We start from the raw sequence: 13,729 nt of genomic DNA on the forward strand, positions 1-13,729 counted from the left end.
GCTAGAATGTCCGTCTGGTACATTGTTTGCAAGCGAAGACAAACCGCATTTATTTAGCGCCTTTCCCATCCTCATGCCTTCCAACCACTGAAGCACTTTTCAACTGCCATCCTGGTTGGAATTAAGAAATGCAAATGGCTGTAAATGCAGAGCAAGCTCCCACAGAGAGTAGCGCTGTTATCTGTTGTATTCGCCACGCTTGGAGGGATCTATACTGGCCGGGTTACCTGGGATAACAACACAGTCCCTCTTTTAAACTATCCCATGCTGTCTCATGCGACACATAGATGGATAGGAAGGGCTTAGATGGATATGGGCCAAATGCAAGCAAATGGGGATGGCCCAATGTGCCAACTTGGTCGGCATGGACAAAGTGGGCCGAATGGCCTGTGTCCATACTTTACAGATACAGTGCGTGTCAGTTCTACAGGCAAAGTCCAATGTCCGCAATGACACAGAGGTGAATGAGTCAGTTCCCCAGCATTAGATTCTTCGACTTTGTGAGATACAGCTCAGAAACAGGCCCTTCGGCCCACCGAGTCCATGCCGACCAGCGATCACCCCCCCGTGCACTAGTCCTGCACAGACTAGGGGCGATTCTTTTAAAAAAACAACTTGCCAAAGCCAATTAACCTACAAACCCGCACGTCTTTGGAGTGTGGGAGGAAACCGGAGCACCCGGAGAAAACCCACGCAGGTCACGGGGAGAACGTGCAAACTCCGTACAGACAGCACCCGTAGTCAGGATGGAACCCGGGTCTCTGGCGCTGTGAGGCAGCAACTCTACCATGTTGCCATTAAGTAACGGAGTCAGGGGATATGGGTAGAAGGCAGGAACGGGGCACTGATTGGGGATGATCAGCCATGATCACATTGAATGGCGGTGCTGGCTCTCGAAGGGCCGAATGGCCTCTACTCCTGCACCTACTTTCTATGTTTCTGTGTTTACTGTGCCACCGTATAGATGAATCATAGCCGGCTCTTCAGGTTAGCTGTGGTGTACAGGATGTCTGTGGGAACAGGCCAGCCATTGTTGCCTAGCTTCCTCTATGCTGAGAACTTGCTGTTTTTAGACTGTTGCATCTAATGTTGGCACCCACCTACACCCACCCCCCCCCCCTCCCCCCCCCCCCCCCCACCATTTTACTTCCTGTCTCAGCTGTGAAGGATTCTGCGAAAAACCTGACGGTTCCCACCCCGTGCCCTGACAGCAATATCTTTAATTTACGCTTCAGAGATGCAGTGTGGAAACAGGCCCTTCGTTGACCAGTCTCATCCTCTCAACCCCATTCTCCTGCCTTCACCACATCGGTAAACACACACACACACACACACACTGAGGGACAATTTTTACATTCACACCAAGCCAATTAACCTACAAACCTGCACGTCTTTGGATTGTGGGAGGAAACCGGAGCACCCGGAGAAAACCCACGCAGGTCACGGGGAGAGCGTGCAGAGAGCGCCCGTGGTCGGGATGGAACCCGGGTCTCCGACGCCGCAAGCGCTGTAAGGCAGCGACTCTACCGCTGCGCCATTCTCCCCCAGACAGTTTCTCTGGCACGCAGATTTGCCGCCAATCGCTGATACTGTCCTCCTTGGGTAGTCCGTGCAGCCCAGCTGCCGCTCTGGGGGGGCAGTGGTTAGATCAAAGCGCTTCGGCCGTCTCCCCGCTTGCCGCGGGACGGCTGGCGGGTAGCAATTAGCGTGGGGAGCAGGAGACGCAATAAATTAACCGGCGGCCATTTTGTAGCCTACAAGTGGCTCTCCTCCTCTTCGATGGGCCGGTTGAGTCCGGGGATGTACTTGAGCAGTCTCTTCCGCAGGCTCTTCCTCCTGGGCTTCCTCGGGAGCGTCCCGAACGGGCTTTGGCCGCTGCATTTCTCCCAGGGGTTGGCGGGGCTGCCCGCGTGGTGACCCACCCTGGCGCTGGCACTCCTCGTCAGCGCCCGCTTGGTCAGGACCACCTCGCTGCTGTGGCTGCTGTGGCTGCTGCCCGTGTCGTCGCTGTTCGTGTCAGAGGGGTCAAAGACGCAAGTCTGGTAAATGGGCTCGTTGCCGCCGTTGCCGCCGCTGCCGCAGCCCCGCCCCGGCGCCTCGGACCCGGCCCGGCGCACGCCCTGGCCCAAGAGGCTGGCTCGGACCGACTCGAAAGCATCATAAACGCTCGCATCTGTTGACACGACCCCTGGAGAGAGGGCACAAAGAACCGGGCGGTCAGGGATACAGTCTGGAAGGGCTCGCCGCGATTATCTCGATATTCAGGGGGGGGGGCCTCCAGACGCACACAATGGGGCGCTCTCCTCCCTTCCACCCACTCCGACCCACCCAGCTCTCTTATCCTGGCTGCACGAGCAAAACCGCAGATGCTTGGGGAATCTTTTGAGAAAACCGCAAAAGTGCTGGAGGAACTCGGCAGACCAGGCAACGCTGTTCTAAAGAAGGGTGCACAAGTCCTTAAGTTCTAGGAGCAGAATTAGGCCATTCGGCCCATCGAGTCTACTCCGCCATTCGAACATGGCTGATCTATCTCTCCCTCTCAACCCCATTCTCCTGCCTTCTACCCGTAACCCCCCATAACCCCCGTAAGGGAAATTCATTTCGTTGTCTCAAATTGAGACAATGACAATAAATTTGAATACAATACAATACAATAATCATACATCTGATGCTCAGATACAGCATTGAAACAGGCCCTTCGGCCCACCGAGTCCATGCCGACCAGCGATCACCCGTTCACACACTAGTTCTATGTTATCCCACTCTCTCATCCACTCCCTACACACACTAGGGGGCAATTTACAGAGGGGTTGATTAACCTGCAAACCCACACGGGCACGTCTTTGGGATGTGGGAGGAAACCGAAGTTCTCCCGCCTTCTCTCCGTAACTCCCGGCACCCATACGGATCAAACTAATCGTCCTGAGCCGAGGCGTCGAACGCCCACTTTCCTCCGCAGATGCTGCCCGACCTGCCGAGAATCCTCCAGCACTTTTGCGCTTTGCTCTCTGATCCCGGGGAACGGATTCAGTTCACACGCTGAATCGACGACTGCCACCAGAATGAACGTGCACGGTTTCGCAGGTTGGGCGTGGAGGGAAATGTCACGGAAGAAGTTCCCATGCAGCGTGGAAACAGGCCCTTCGGCCCAACTTGCCCAAACCGGCCAACAATGTCCCATCTACACTAGTCCCACCTGCCTGCATTTGGTCCATATCCCTCCAAACCTGTCCTAGCCATGTACCTGTCTAACTGTTTCTGAAACGTTGGGATAGTCCCAGCCTCAACTACCTCCTCTGGCAGCTCGTTCCATACACCCACCAATGCAAGTTGGCTGGCACGTACTTGTGAAAAAGTCACCCCTCAGATTCCTATTAAATCTTTTCCCCTTCACCTTAAACCTATGTCCTCTGGTCCTCGATTCCCCTACTCTGGGCAAGAGACTCTGTGCAACTATCCGATCTATTCTTCTCATGATTTTATACACCTCTATAAGATCACCCCTCATCCTCCTGCGCTCCATGGAATAGAGACCCAGCCTGCTCAACCTCTCCCTGTAGCTCACACCTTCCAAGCATCTGAAATTCTCCCACCAGTGGAAACATTCTCTCCACATCCACTCTATCCAGACCTTTCACTATTCGGTAAGTTTCAATGAGGTGCCCCCTCATCCTTCTCGACTCCAGCAAGCACAGGCCCAGTGCAGCAGCATCTATGGAGCGAAGGAAATAGGCAACGTTTCGGGCCGAAACCCGGAAGGGTTTCGTCCCGAAACGTTGCCTATTTCCTTCAGGATTTCGGGTCTGAAGAAGGGTTTCGTCCTGAAACGTTGCCTATTTCTTTCGCTCCATAGATGCTGCTGCACCCGCTGAGTTTCTCCAGCATTTTTGTCCACCTTCGATTTTCCAGCATCTGCAGTTCCTTCTTAAGCACAGGCCCAGTGGCATCTTCTATAGCTATGCTCATCATATGTTGTCCCAGGCATTCCAAGGGACAGTTGCCCCATTCACTGCTCCTCCGGCAGTCAGCCACAGAGGTCATTCAGGGCGGAAGCCTTATCGTTGCACAATGGACCTACACTCAATGAGCCACCAAAGCCAGGTGGTTGCGAGTTCAAATCCTGGCTGAGGAGAACCTAACCTGCGGAGTTATGCCAGTGGACACACGGTTACAAGCTGGGCATCTTCAGTTGGGTCTAGCTTATTGTCACGTGCGGGATAAAGGCAGTGGAGAGACTGGACAGGTAAGATTAAAAGGCGATAGTTAAAGTCGGAAATGTCGCTGCAGGAGTAGCGATTTTAAAAAGTGGAGCGTTTGTAATGCGCGATTGTAGGTCTGCTTCTGTTGGATGACACGCAAATAGTCGCCCGGGTCGGACGCCATCTTGGAAGCAATCCCCGCGTGCATCTAAAATCTAAAGCAAAGGTTTCGGGGGAGAGGGCGTGCCGCAGGGCTCTGGCGGTAAAATGGAACGGCAAGGGCTTGACGGGCTGGCGGTTCGGAGAGGAGGTCTGTCGGCGAACCGCACCGCCAGCAGAGTGTGCGAGGAACGGCGTCCCCGCGCCGTCGAGTCGCAATGGCGGCCGAGGCACGTGAAGCGCGGCGACGTTTTTTTGCGGCCTGCTCCGAGCTGTTGGCGCCGCGCAGAATTGCCGTCACGCCCATGGATGACGATTCCCGCTGAGTTTCGGGGAAAGCGTTTTGCAGCCGCGCCGTGTGCGGTGGGCACATTGCCCTGCCCACCCATGCCCTGTGAAGTACATGCCAACTTGCATTGGTTTAAAGGCAGGGAAAGTCATCTTGACCCAAGGCCCTAGCTGCCTCAAAGTGAACATCCCAGATTTAATCTCATTCACATTGGCGCCAGAACCCAAAACATGACTGCTTAAAATGACTTCACCTCACAACCATTAGTTAGAGCCAGGATTATGGTTCCTGCTGCTGTAACTTCAGACTTTGCTTTAGACTTGAGAGATACAGCTCGGAAACGTTTCCTTCGGCCCACCGAGTCCGCGCCGACCAGCGATCGCCCGTGATCTAACACTATCCTGCACACACTGGGGGACAATTTACATCTTACAGAAGCCAGTTAACCTAAAAACATGCACGTCTTTGCAGTGTGGGAGGATCTGGAGCACCTGGAGAAAACCCACTCAGGTCACGGGGAGAACGTGCAAACTCCGTGCAGACAGCACCCGTAGTCAGGATGGAACCCGGGTCTCTGGTGCTGTGAGGCAGCAACTCTACCTCAGCGCCACCGTGCCGCTCTGTACCTGGGTCTGTGGCCCTTGGTGTTTGATGCTGCCTGGCCTAGTGAGTTATTCCAGCACTTTTTATTTTAAACATCCCTGGAATCTTTTCAGCCTCATCACCCCACACGCTGACACCATCCTACACACACTAGGGACAATTTACAATTTTACAGATACACCAAGCCAATTAACCTACAAACCCGCACGTCTTTGGAGTGTGGGAGGAAACCGGAGCACCCGGAGAAAACCCACACAGACTGGTCACGGGGAGAACGTGCAAACTCCGCACAGACAGCACCCATAGTCGGGATCGAACCCGGGTCTCTGGCGCTGTGAGGCAGCAACTCCACAACTGCGCCGCTGGAAGGAAGAATCGGGATGAAAGCTGAGCTAAATCAGGCAACGCTTGCTGCATCTGCGTTTGCCCAGTGTCGTAAATGTGCCAATGCCTAGACTGACCCATGGGGAAGACATGAGAGATTGACCTACCATGTACCAGCCTCTGTTCCTGGACCATCAGTGATCTGTACTCCTCCCACTTCTCCTGTAGCGTTTGCTGGCAAAGAACAACAGTCACAGTGAAATCCAACACATCATCGTACCTTTCCTTCCCCCTTCCCCTTGACTCTCACTCTGAAGGAGGGTCTCGACCCGAAACGTCACCCATTCCTTCTCTCCAGAGGTGCTTGCTTGCCTGCCCAGCTGAGTTGCAGGAAGATAAGACACAAAAATGCTGGAGTGACTGGGCGGGACAGGCAGAGTCTCTGGGGAGAAGGAATGGGCGACGTTTCGGGTCGAGGTCCTAGTTTAGTTTCGAGATACAGCGTGGAAACAGGCCCTTTGGCCCATCAAGTCCGCTCCGACCAGCGATCCCCGCACTCTAATACTATCCTACACACACACTAAGGACAAGTTACAATTATACCAATCCAATTAGCCTACAAACCTGTACGTCTTTATCTAAAAACATCTACAACTTCAGGCTCGACAACTTTACAACCCTCAATCACACACATAATAATTCCGTTGAAATTATTAATGCTAAAGAATTTGTCTTATCTGAGGTGCTGGCAAAAATAAGGTTGATGGTCAGAATCTCTTTTGGATGGCGGAAATGGCAAAGATTGGACGGGGTAGTGTTTAATTTTTAGTTTCGTTTAGAGATACAGCGCGGAAACAGGCCCTTCGGCCCACCGGGTCCGCGCCGACCAGCGATCCCCGCACACTAACACTATCCTACACACACTAGGGACAATTTTTACACTTTACACCAAGCCAATTAGCCCACATATCTGCACGTCTTTAGAGTGTGGGAGGAAACCGGAGATCTCGGAGAAAACCCACGCAGGTCACGGGGAGAACGTGCAAACTCCGTACAGACAGCACCCGTAGTCTCCGGCGCTGTAAGGCAGCAACTCTACCGCTGCGCCACCGTGACTGCCCGCAAGGGAGGATTAAGGTTGTATTTATCCATGAATCCATCTATATACAGCTACCTATATCAATCTCTGCATCGGTCTCTATCGATTTTAATTTTTAACACAGAGAATGGCGGGTGTCTGGAAAAAGGATTTGAGTATAGGAGCTGGGAGGTTCTACTGCAGTTGTACAGGGTCTTGGTGAGACCACACCTGGAGTATTGCCTACAGTTTTGGTCTCCAAATCTGAGGAAGGACATTATTGCCATAGAGGGAGCGCAAAGAAGGTTCACCAGACTGATTCCTGGGATGTCAGGACTGTCTTATGAAGAAAGACTGGATAGACTTGGTTTATACTCTCTAGAGTTTAGGAGATTGAGAGGGGATCTTATAGAAACTTACAAAATTCTTAAGGGGTTGGACAGGCTAGATGCAGGAAGATTGTTTCCGATGTTGGGGAAGTCCAGAACAAGGGGTCACAGTTTAAGGATAAGAGGGAAATCCTTTAAAACCGAGATGAGAAGAACTTTTTTCACACAGAGAGTGGTGAATCTCTGGAACTCTCTGCCGCAGAGGGTAGTCGAGGCCACAGTTCATTGGCTATATTTAAGAGGGAGTTAGATGTGGCCCTTTGTGGCTAAGGGGATCAGGGGGTATGGAGAGAAGGCAAGTACAGGATACTGAGTTGGATGATCAGCCATGATCATATTGAATGGCGGTGCAGGCTCGAAGGGCCGAATGGCCTACTCCTGCACCTATTTTCTATGTTTCTAAAAACAGTCCGAGGTGGTGGTCCAAATGTGACCATGGAGACACAAGGGAACGCAGACGCTGGCATCCCGAGTAAAACAATCAAAGTGCTGGAGGAACTCAGCCCGTCAGGGGAGAACGCTCCATTTCCAACCACGGATGCCGCCTGACCCGCCAGAAACGTGACCACGCTGCATTTTGCGCCTCCTTGTTCTGCGTTCGCCCTGCATGTGAAATGAACAGCGGCCCGATCGGGAGACAGAAAGCAGTTTACCTTTAGATATTGCAGCCTGGTTTCCAGCTCGGCTCGCCGGATGGATGTCCCATACACGGTCTCCAGCCTGCAAAGGGACAAGTCAAATGCTGAAGGGCTTGTTCCCCATATCCTTCCACACCACACCACCCTGGCCACACGCTCATTCCACCCCCGCCATCGGGAAGACGGTACAGGAGCCTGAAAACTGTAACGTCCAGAAAACAGCTTCTTTCCGACAGGTGTGAGACCACATCTGGAGCCCCTAGTGAGACCACATCTGGAGTATTGTGTGCAGTTTTGATTCCCCTAATTTGAGGAAGGACATTTGTGCTATTGAGGGAGCCCAGCGTAGATTTACAAGGTTAATTCCCGGGATGGCGGGACCGTCATATGCTGAGAGAATGGAACAGCTGGGCTTGTAGAAACATAGAAACATAGAAATTAGGTGCAGGAGTAGAGGCCATTCGTCCCTTCGAGCCTGCACCGCCATTCAATATGATCATGGCTGATCATGCAACTCAGTATCCCGTACCTGCCTTCTCTGCATACCCCCCTGATCCCCTTAGCCACAAGGGCCACATCTAACTCCCTCTTAAATATAGCCAATTGTACACTCTGAAGTTTAGAAGGATGAGAGGGCATCTTATTGAAACATATAAGATTGTTAAGGGTTTGGACACACTAGAGGCAGGAAACATGTTCCCGATGTTGGGGGAGTCCAGAACCAGGGGCCACACACACAGTTTAAGAATAAGGGGCAAGCCATTTAGAACGGAGATGAGGAAACACTTTTTCTCACAGAGAGTGGTGAGTCTGTGGAATTCTCTGCCTCAGAGGGCGGTGGGGGCCGGTTCTCTGGATGCTTTCAAGAGAGAGCTAGATAGGGGTCTTAAAGATAGCGGAGTCAGGGGATATGGGGAGAAGGCAGGAACGGGGTACTGATTGGGGATGATCAGCCATGATCACATTGAATGGCGGTGCTGGCTCGAAGGGCCGAATGGCCTACTCCTGCACCTATTGTCTATTGTCTATTGTCAGCCATTAATTGGGCTATTAAACACTCCAACCTCCAGATGGGGTGAAGGAAAGATCTTTCACGTTGCGGCAACTGTCTCCACCAATCTATCCACCACCACGCACAAGGAGCGATGGCAGACACCATTGTACGCAGATGCCGAGAAGACTCAATAAGAAGAAGATCTCCAAATAAGCTCCGTAGATAGATTATTATTGTTATTATTGCAGGATTATTGTTTGTTTGTTTGTTACGGGCGTGTACGTGTATTTTGTTGCGTGCTATCCAGTCAGCGGAAAGACAATACAAGATTACAATCGAGCCGTTTACAGTGTACAGATACATGATAAGGGAATAACGTTTAGTGCAAGGTAAAGCCAGCAGAGTCCGATCAAAGATAGTCCGTGGGTCACTGTATCTCAAATAAAATTAAACAAGAACAATGTTGAATAGATGCTTGGATGTGGACATGGATAGGAAGGGTTTAGAGGGGTATGGGCTAAACGCGGGCAGGTGGGACCAGCTTAAATGGAGCATCAGTAGTTAGCATGGCCGAGTTGGGCTGAAGGGCCACCAGACACGGTAAAAAGCATCAGAACCATCCCAGGTGTTGAGTTTAGTCTAGTTTAGAGATACAGCGTGGAAATGGGCCCTTCGACCCACCGAGTCCGGACCGACCAGCGATCCCCGCACACTCACACAATCCCACACACGCTAGGGACAATTTTACATCTTACACCAAAGCCAGTTCACGTCTTTGGAGTGCGGGGGGAAACCGGAGCACCCGGAGAAAACCCACGCAGGTCACGGGGTGAACGTGCAAACTCCGCACAGACAGCGGCCGTCGTCAGTTTTCATTACCTCAGGCAATTCCCGGAAGACTTGATGAGGTCCACAATGTCGCGATGTCGGAAGCCATCCACGGATGTACTGTTGATGCTGGTGATGGTGTCCCCTGGAAGGAAGGCACAGCTATTAAGTCTCGACGTCACCCAACTGGCACCCGTCACCATTCCACAGGTGAAACACCCCCCTACCTGAAATAGAAAGTGCATCGCACATGAACGCACCTGAGTAAAGCCCAGGTAAAGAATCAAGATCCTGTGTGTAAAACCCCACCAATACCTATTTAGTTCAGTTTTTAATACATTGCTTGGTTTACTTTGCAAATAACATTGAGTTTGCTTTTACTGCAGAGATAGCCGGGTTTAGTTTAACTTGGCATCTTGCTTGGCATGGACATTGTGGGCCCAAGGGCCTGCCCCTGTGCGGCACTGGTCTACCCGGGGCAGCGACTGCGGGTGCTCGGAAGGCCCCGACCACGGATGAACACGGAGGGGAGGCTGGCTGGACAATGGTGCCATCCTCACCTTGATGCCACTGTGTTGTGTTGTGTCGTGGACTATCTGTGTTTGTGCTTTTTTTTAAATTCTATTTTATTTTTTTAATATGTTTTAATGGCCGAGTTACTACTACGTTACAGAGATAGGTTGAATAAGTTAGGTCTTTATTCTCTGGAGCGCAGAAGGTTAAGGGGGGACCTGATAGAGGTCTTTAAAATGATGAGAGGGATAGACAGAGTTGATGTGGACAAGCTTTTCCCTTTGAGAATAGGGAAGATTCAAACAAGAGGACATGACTTCAGAATTAAGGGACAGAAGTTTAGGGGTAATATGAGGGGGAACTCCTTTACGCAGAGAGTGGTGGCGGTGTGGAATGAGCTTCCAGTGGAAGTGGTGGAGGCAGGTTCATTGGTATCATTTACAAATAAATTGGATAGGCATATGGATGAGAAGGGAATGGAGGGTTATGGTATGAGTGCAGGCAGGTTGGACTAAGGGGAAAAAAAATTTGTTCGGCACGGACTTGTAGGGCCGAGATGGCCTGTTTCCGTGCTGTAATTGTTATATGGTTATATGGTTAATATTTATTATTTATTTATTTTTATGATACTGACTGTAAAGGGAAATTCATTTCGTTGTCTCTAATTGAGACAATGACAATAAATTTGAATACAATACAATACTACGTTCTCTCTCAGTCTGAAATAGGGTCGCCAACTATCTCTCTCCCAAATAAGGAACGAGAGTTCAAAATACGGGACACATTCCTCCAACGGCAATTCGTTGACGGACTGGGCCGTGGCTGGGTGAATGATGAGTTGGCCCCGGGTGCTGGATGGTACACAAAGCCCAGCCGGCAGGGGCCAGCTGTGAGGGGTTTTGGCCCGGGGGCCTTGCGCAAAATCCGGCGCCCCGTCCAACTCATGAACCGATGATTGGCCATGAGAAGGAGGGTGGTGGTGGTGTCGGCGGTAAGCGAAGGTCCGAAGGTTCGGACAGCTGGCTGGGCACCGGGGCTGCTGCTGCTGCTGCCAGATGACCCAACAGTCCCTACGTCCTGAGTGGTAGCAGTCAAATACGGGACAAGGGCTGACAGCTTCACAAGCTCCGCTCATTGTTCAGCGTCTTGTTGGGGTGTCTAAAGCCATTTATTTACACACTGGAATGAACACATTTAACATGGGACTCTCCGCACTAGATCTGGACAATTTTGAGGATATTCTGCTTCGAGTTACACTGCCTTTTCAGTGAATTTTCTTCAGTTTTGTTTAGAGATTCAGTGTAGAAACTGGCCGTTTGGTCCACCAAGTCCGTGCCGCCCGACCAGCGATTCCCGCACACTAACACGGTCCCACACACACACCAGGGACAATTTACATTTATACCAAGCCAATTAACCTACAAAGCCGTTCATCATTGGAGTGTGGGATGAAACCGGAGCACCCGGAGAAAACCCACGCGGTCACGGGGAGAAGGTACAAACTCCGTACAGACAGCACCCGCAGTCGGGATCGAACCCGGGTCTCCGAAGCTGCAATGGCTGGCAGGCAGCAACTCTATCCCAGCGCCACGGCAGATATTAATGAATAGAAAAAGTGAGGTTGACTCACTGCCTATTCATTTTAAAAAAAAACACACACAAAGTGCTGGAGGAACTCAGCTAGTCACGCAGCCACTGTGGAGGATAATTGACACACAACATTTCAGGTCAGGACAATTCGTCTGTCCATTCTGTAATCTGTGGGCAAGCTGGAAAGGGCGCAAAGAAGATTTACGAGGATGTTGCCAGGACTAGAGGGCCTGAGGTATAGGGAGAGGTTGAGCAGGCTGGGACTCTATTCCATGGAGCGCAGGAGGATGAGGGGTGATCTTATAGAGGTGTACAAAATCATGTGAGGAATAAGATCGGGTAGATGCACAGAGTCTCTTGCCCAGAGTCGGGGAATCGAGGACCAGAGGACACGGGTGGAAAGTGAGAGGAGAAAATGAGACGAGAGGTGAGAGGAGGTCTGAAGAAGGGTTTCGGCCCGAAACGTTGCCTATTTCCTTTGCTCCATAGATGCTGCTGAACCCGCTGAGTTTCTCCAGCACTTTTGTCTACCTAAGATTTAATAGGAATCTGAGGGGCAACTTTTATTTCCCCCACAAAGGATGGTGGGTGTGTGGAATGAGCTGCCAGAGGTAGTTGAGGCTGGGACTATCCCAACATTTGAGAAACAGTGAGACAGGTACATGGATAGGACAGGTTTAGAGGGATATGGACCAAACTCAGGCAGGTTGGGCCAGTGTAGATGGGAGCATGGGCAAGTTGGGCCGAAGGGCCATTTGTGGTGCTCCCTGGTGACTCTGCGGTTCGCTCCACAGATGCTGCCTGAGCCGCTGAGTCGCACTAGTTGTTTGTTTTTAGCCCAGGATCCCGTCAGCCACCGTTCCTTGCGTCTACTGCCCGCGGGTTACCTTGTCTCAATCCACCGAGCTGGGCAGGGCTGAGCTCACGGACCTTGCACACAAAAGTGCACATCTCCAGCGTGTTCTCATCCCGATGATGCAAGCCGTAAGTCTGCAAGCAGAAGCGAGAAACAAAAACTAGCCTCTTAGTAAACGTACAGGGAAAGAACAGAGGAGATTTACGAGAATGATTCCTGGAGTGAGTGGGTTAACATATGATGAGCGTTTGACGGCACTGGGCCTGTACTCGCTGGAGGTTAGAAGGATGAGGGGGGGGGAACCTCATTGAAACTTACCCGAATAGTGAAAGGCTTGGATAGAGTGGATGTGGAGAGGATGGGAGAGTCTAGGATTAGAGGGCACAGCCTCAGAATTAAAGGACGTTCCTTTAGGAAGGAGATGAGGAGGAATTTCTTTAGTCAGAGGGTGGTGAATTGTCACAGACGGCTGTGGAGGCCACAAGTCAGTGGATATTTTTAAGGCACAGATGGATAGATTCTTGATTAGTGCAGGTGTCAGGGGTTATGGGGAGAAGGCAGGAGAATGGGGTTAGGAGGGAGAGATAGATCAGCTATAAATTAATGGACCGTAGACTGGGGGCCGAATGGCCTAATTCTGCACCTATCACTTATTAACATATGTTTATACAAATAGCTTGGAAACAGGCCCTTCAGCCCACCGAGTCCACGTCGACCAGCGATCCCTGCACACTAACACTATCCCACACACACCAGGGACAATTTACAATTTTTACCCAAGCCAACACAAAACCTGTACGTCTTTGGAGTGCGGGAGGAAACCGGAGCACCCAGAGAAAACCCACGCAGGTCACGGGGAGAAGGTGCAAACTCCGTACAGACAGCACCCGTAGTCGGGATCGAACCCGGGTCTCCGGCGCTGCATTCGCTGTAAGGCAGCAACTCTACCGCTGCGCCACCGTGACTGCCCCACACACTCAAATCACACTTAAATATAAGTGTGCACTCTGGAGTTTCGAAGGATGAGAGGATATCTTATTGAAACATATAAGATTGTTAAGGGCTTGGACACGCTAGAGGCAGGAAACATGTTCCTGATGTTGGGGGAGTCCAGAACCAGGGCCACACACAGTTTAAGAATAAGGGGGTAAGCCATTTAGAACGGAGATGAGGAAAAACTTTTCCTCACAGAGAGTTGTGAGTCTGTGGAATTCTCCGCCTCAGAGGGCGGTGGAGGCCGGTTCTTTGGATGCTTTCAAGAGAGAGTTA

The 13,729-nt window shown here is 51.4% G+C and overlaps 1 protein-coding gene across 1 annotated transcript in view; it reads right to left on the reverse strand.

The window, feature by feature from the left end:
- Nucleotides 1-1,158: 1,158 nt before the first annotated feature.
- Nucleotides 1,159-13,729, reverse strand: part of LOC129714669 (general receptor for phosphoinositides 1-associated scaffold protein-like) — a 31,770-nt gene continuing 19,199 nt past the window's right edge. Inside the window, exons 4-8 of the mRNA XM_055664410.1 lie at nt 12,492-12,594; nt 9,553-9,646; nt 7,695-7,761; nt 5,742-5,808; nt 1,159-2,188 (exon numbers count right to left, since the gene is read on the reverse strand). Of these exons, the coding sequence (XP_055520385.1) occupies nt 1,755-2,188; nt 5,742-5,808; nt 7,695-7,761; nt 9,553-9,646; nt 12,492-12,594 (765 nt within the window). The 3' untranslated portion in view covers nt 1,159-1,754. The remainder of the gene's footprint in view (nt 2,189-5,741; nt 5,809-7,694; nt 7,762-9,552; nt 9,647-12,491; nt 12,595-13,729) is intronic.

Source organism: Leucoraja erinacea, chromosome 40 (genome assembly GCF_028641065.1).
Source record: "Leucoraja erinacea ecotype New England chromosome 40, Leri_hhj_1, whole genome shotgun sequence".
Lineage (NCBI taxonomy): Eukaryota > Metazoa > Chordata > Chondrichthyes > Rajiformes > Rajidae > Leucoraja > Leucoraja erinaceus.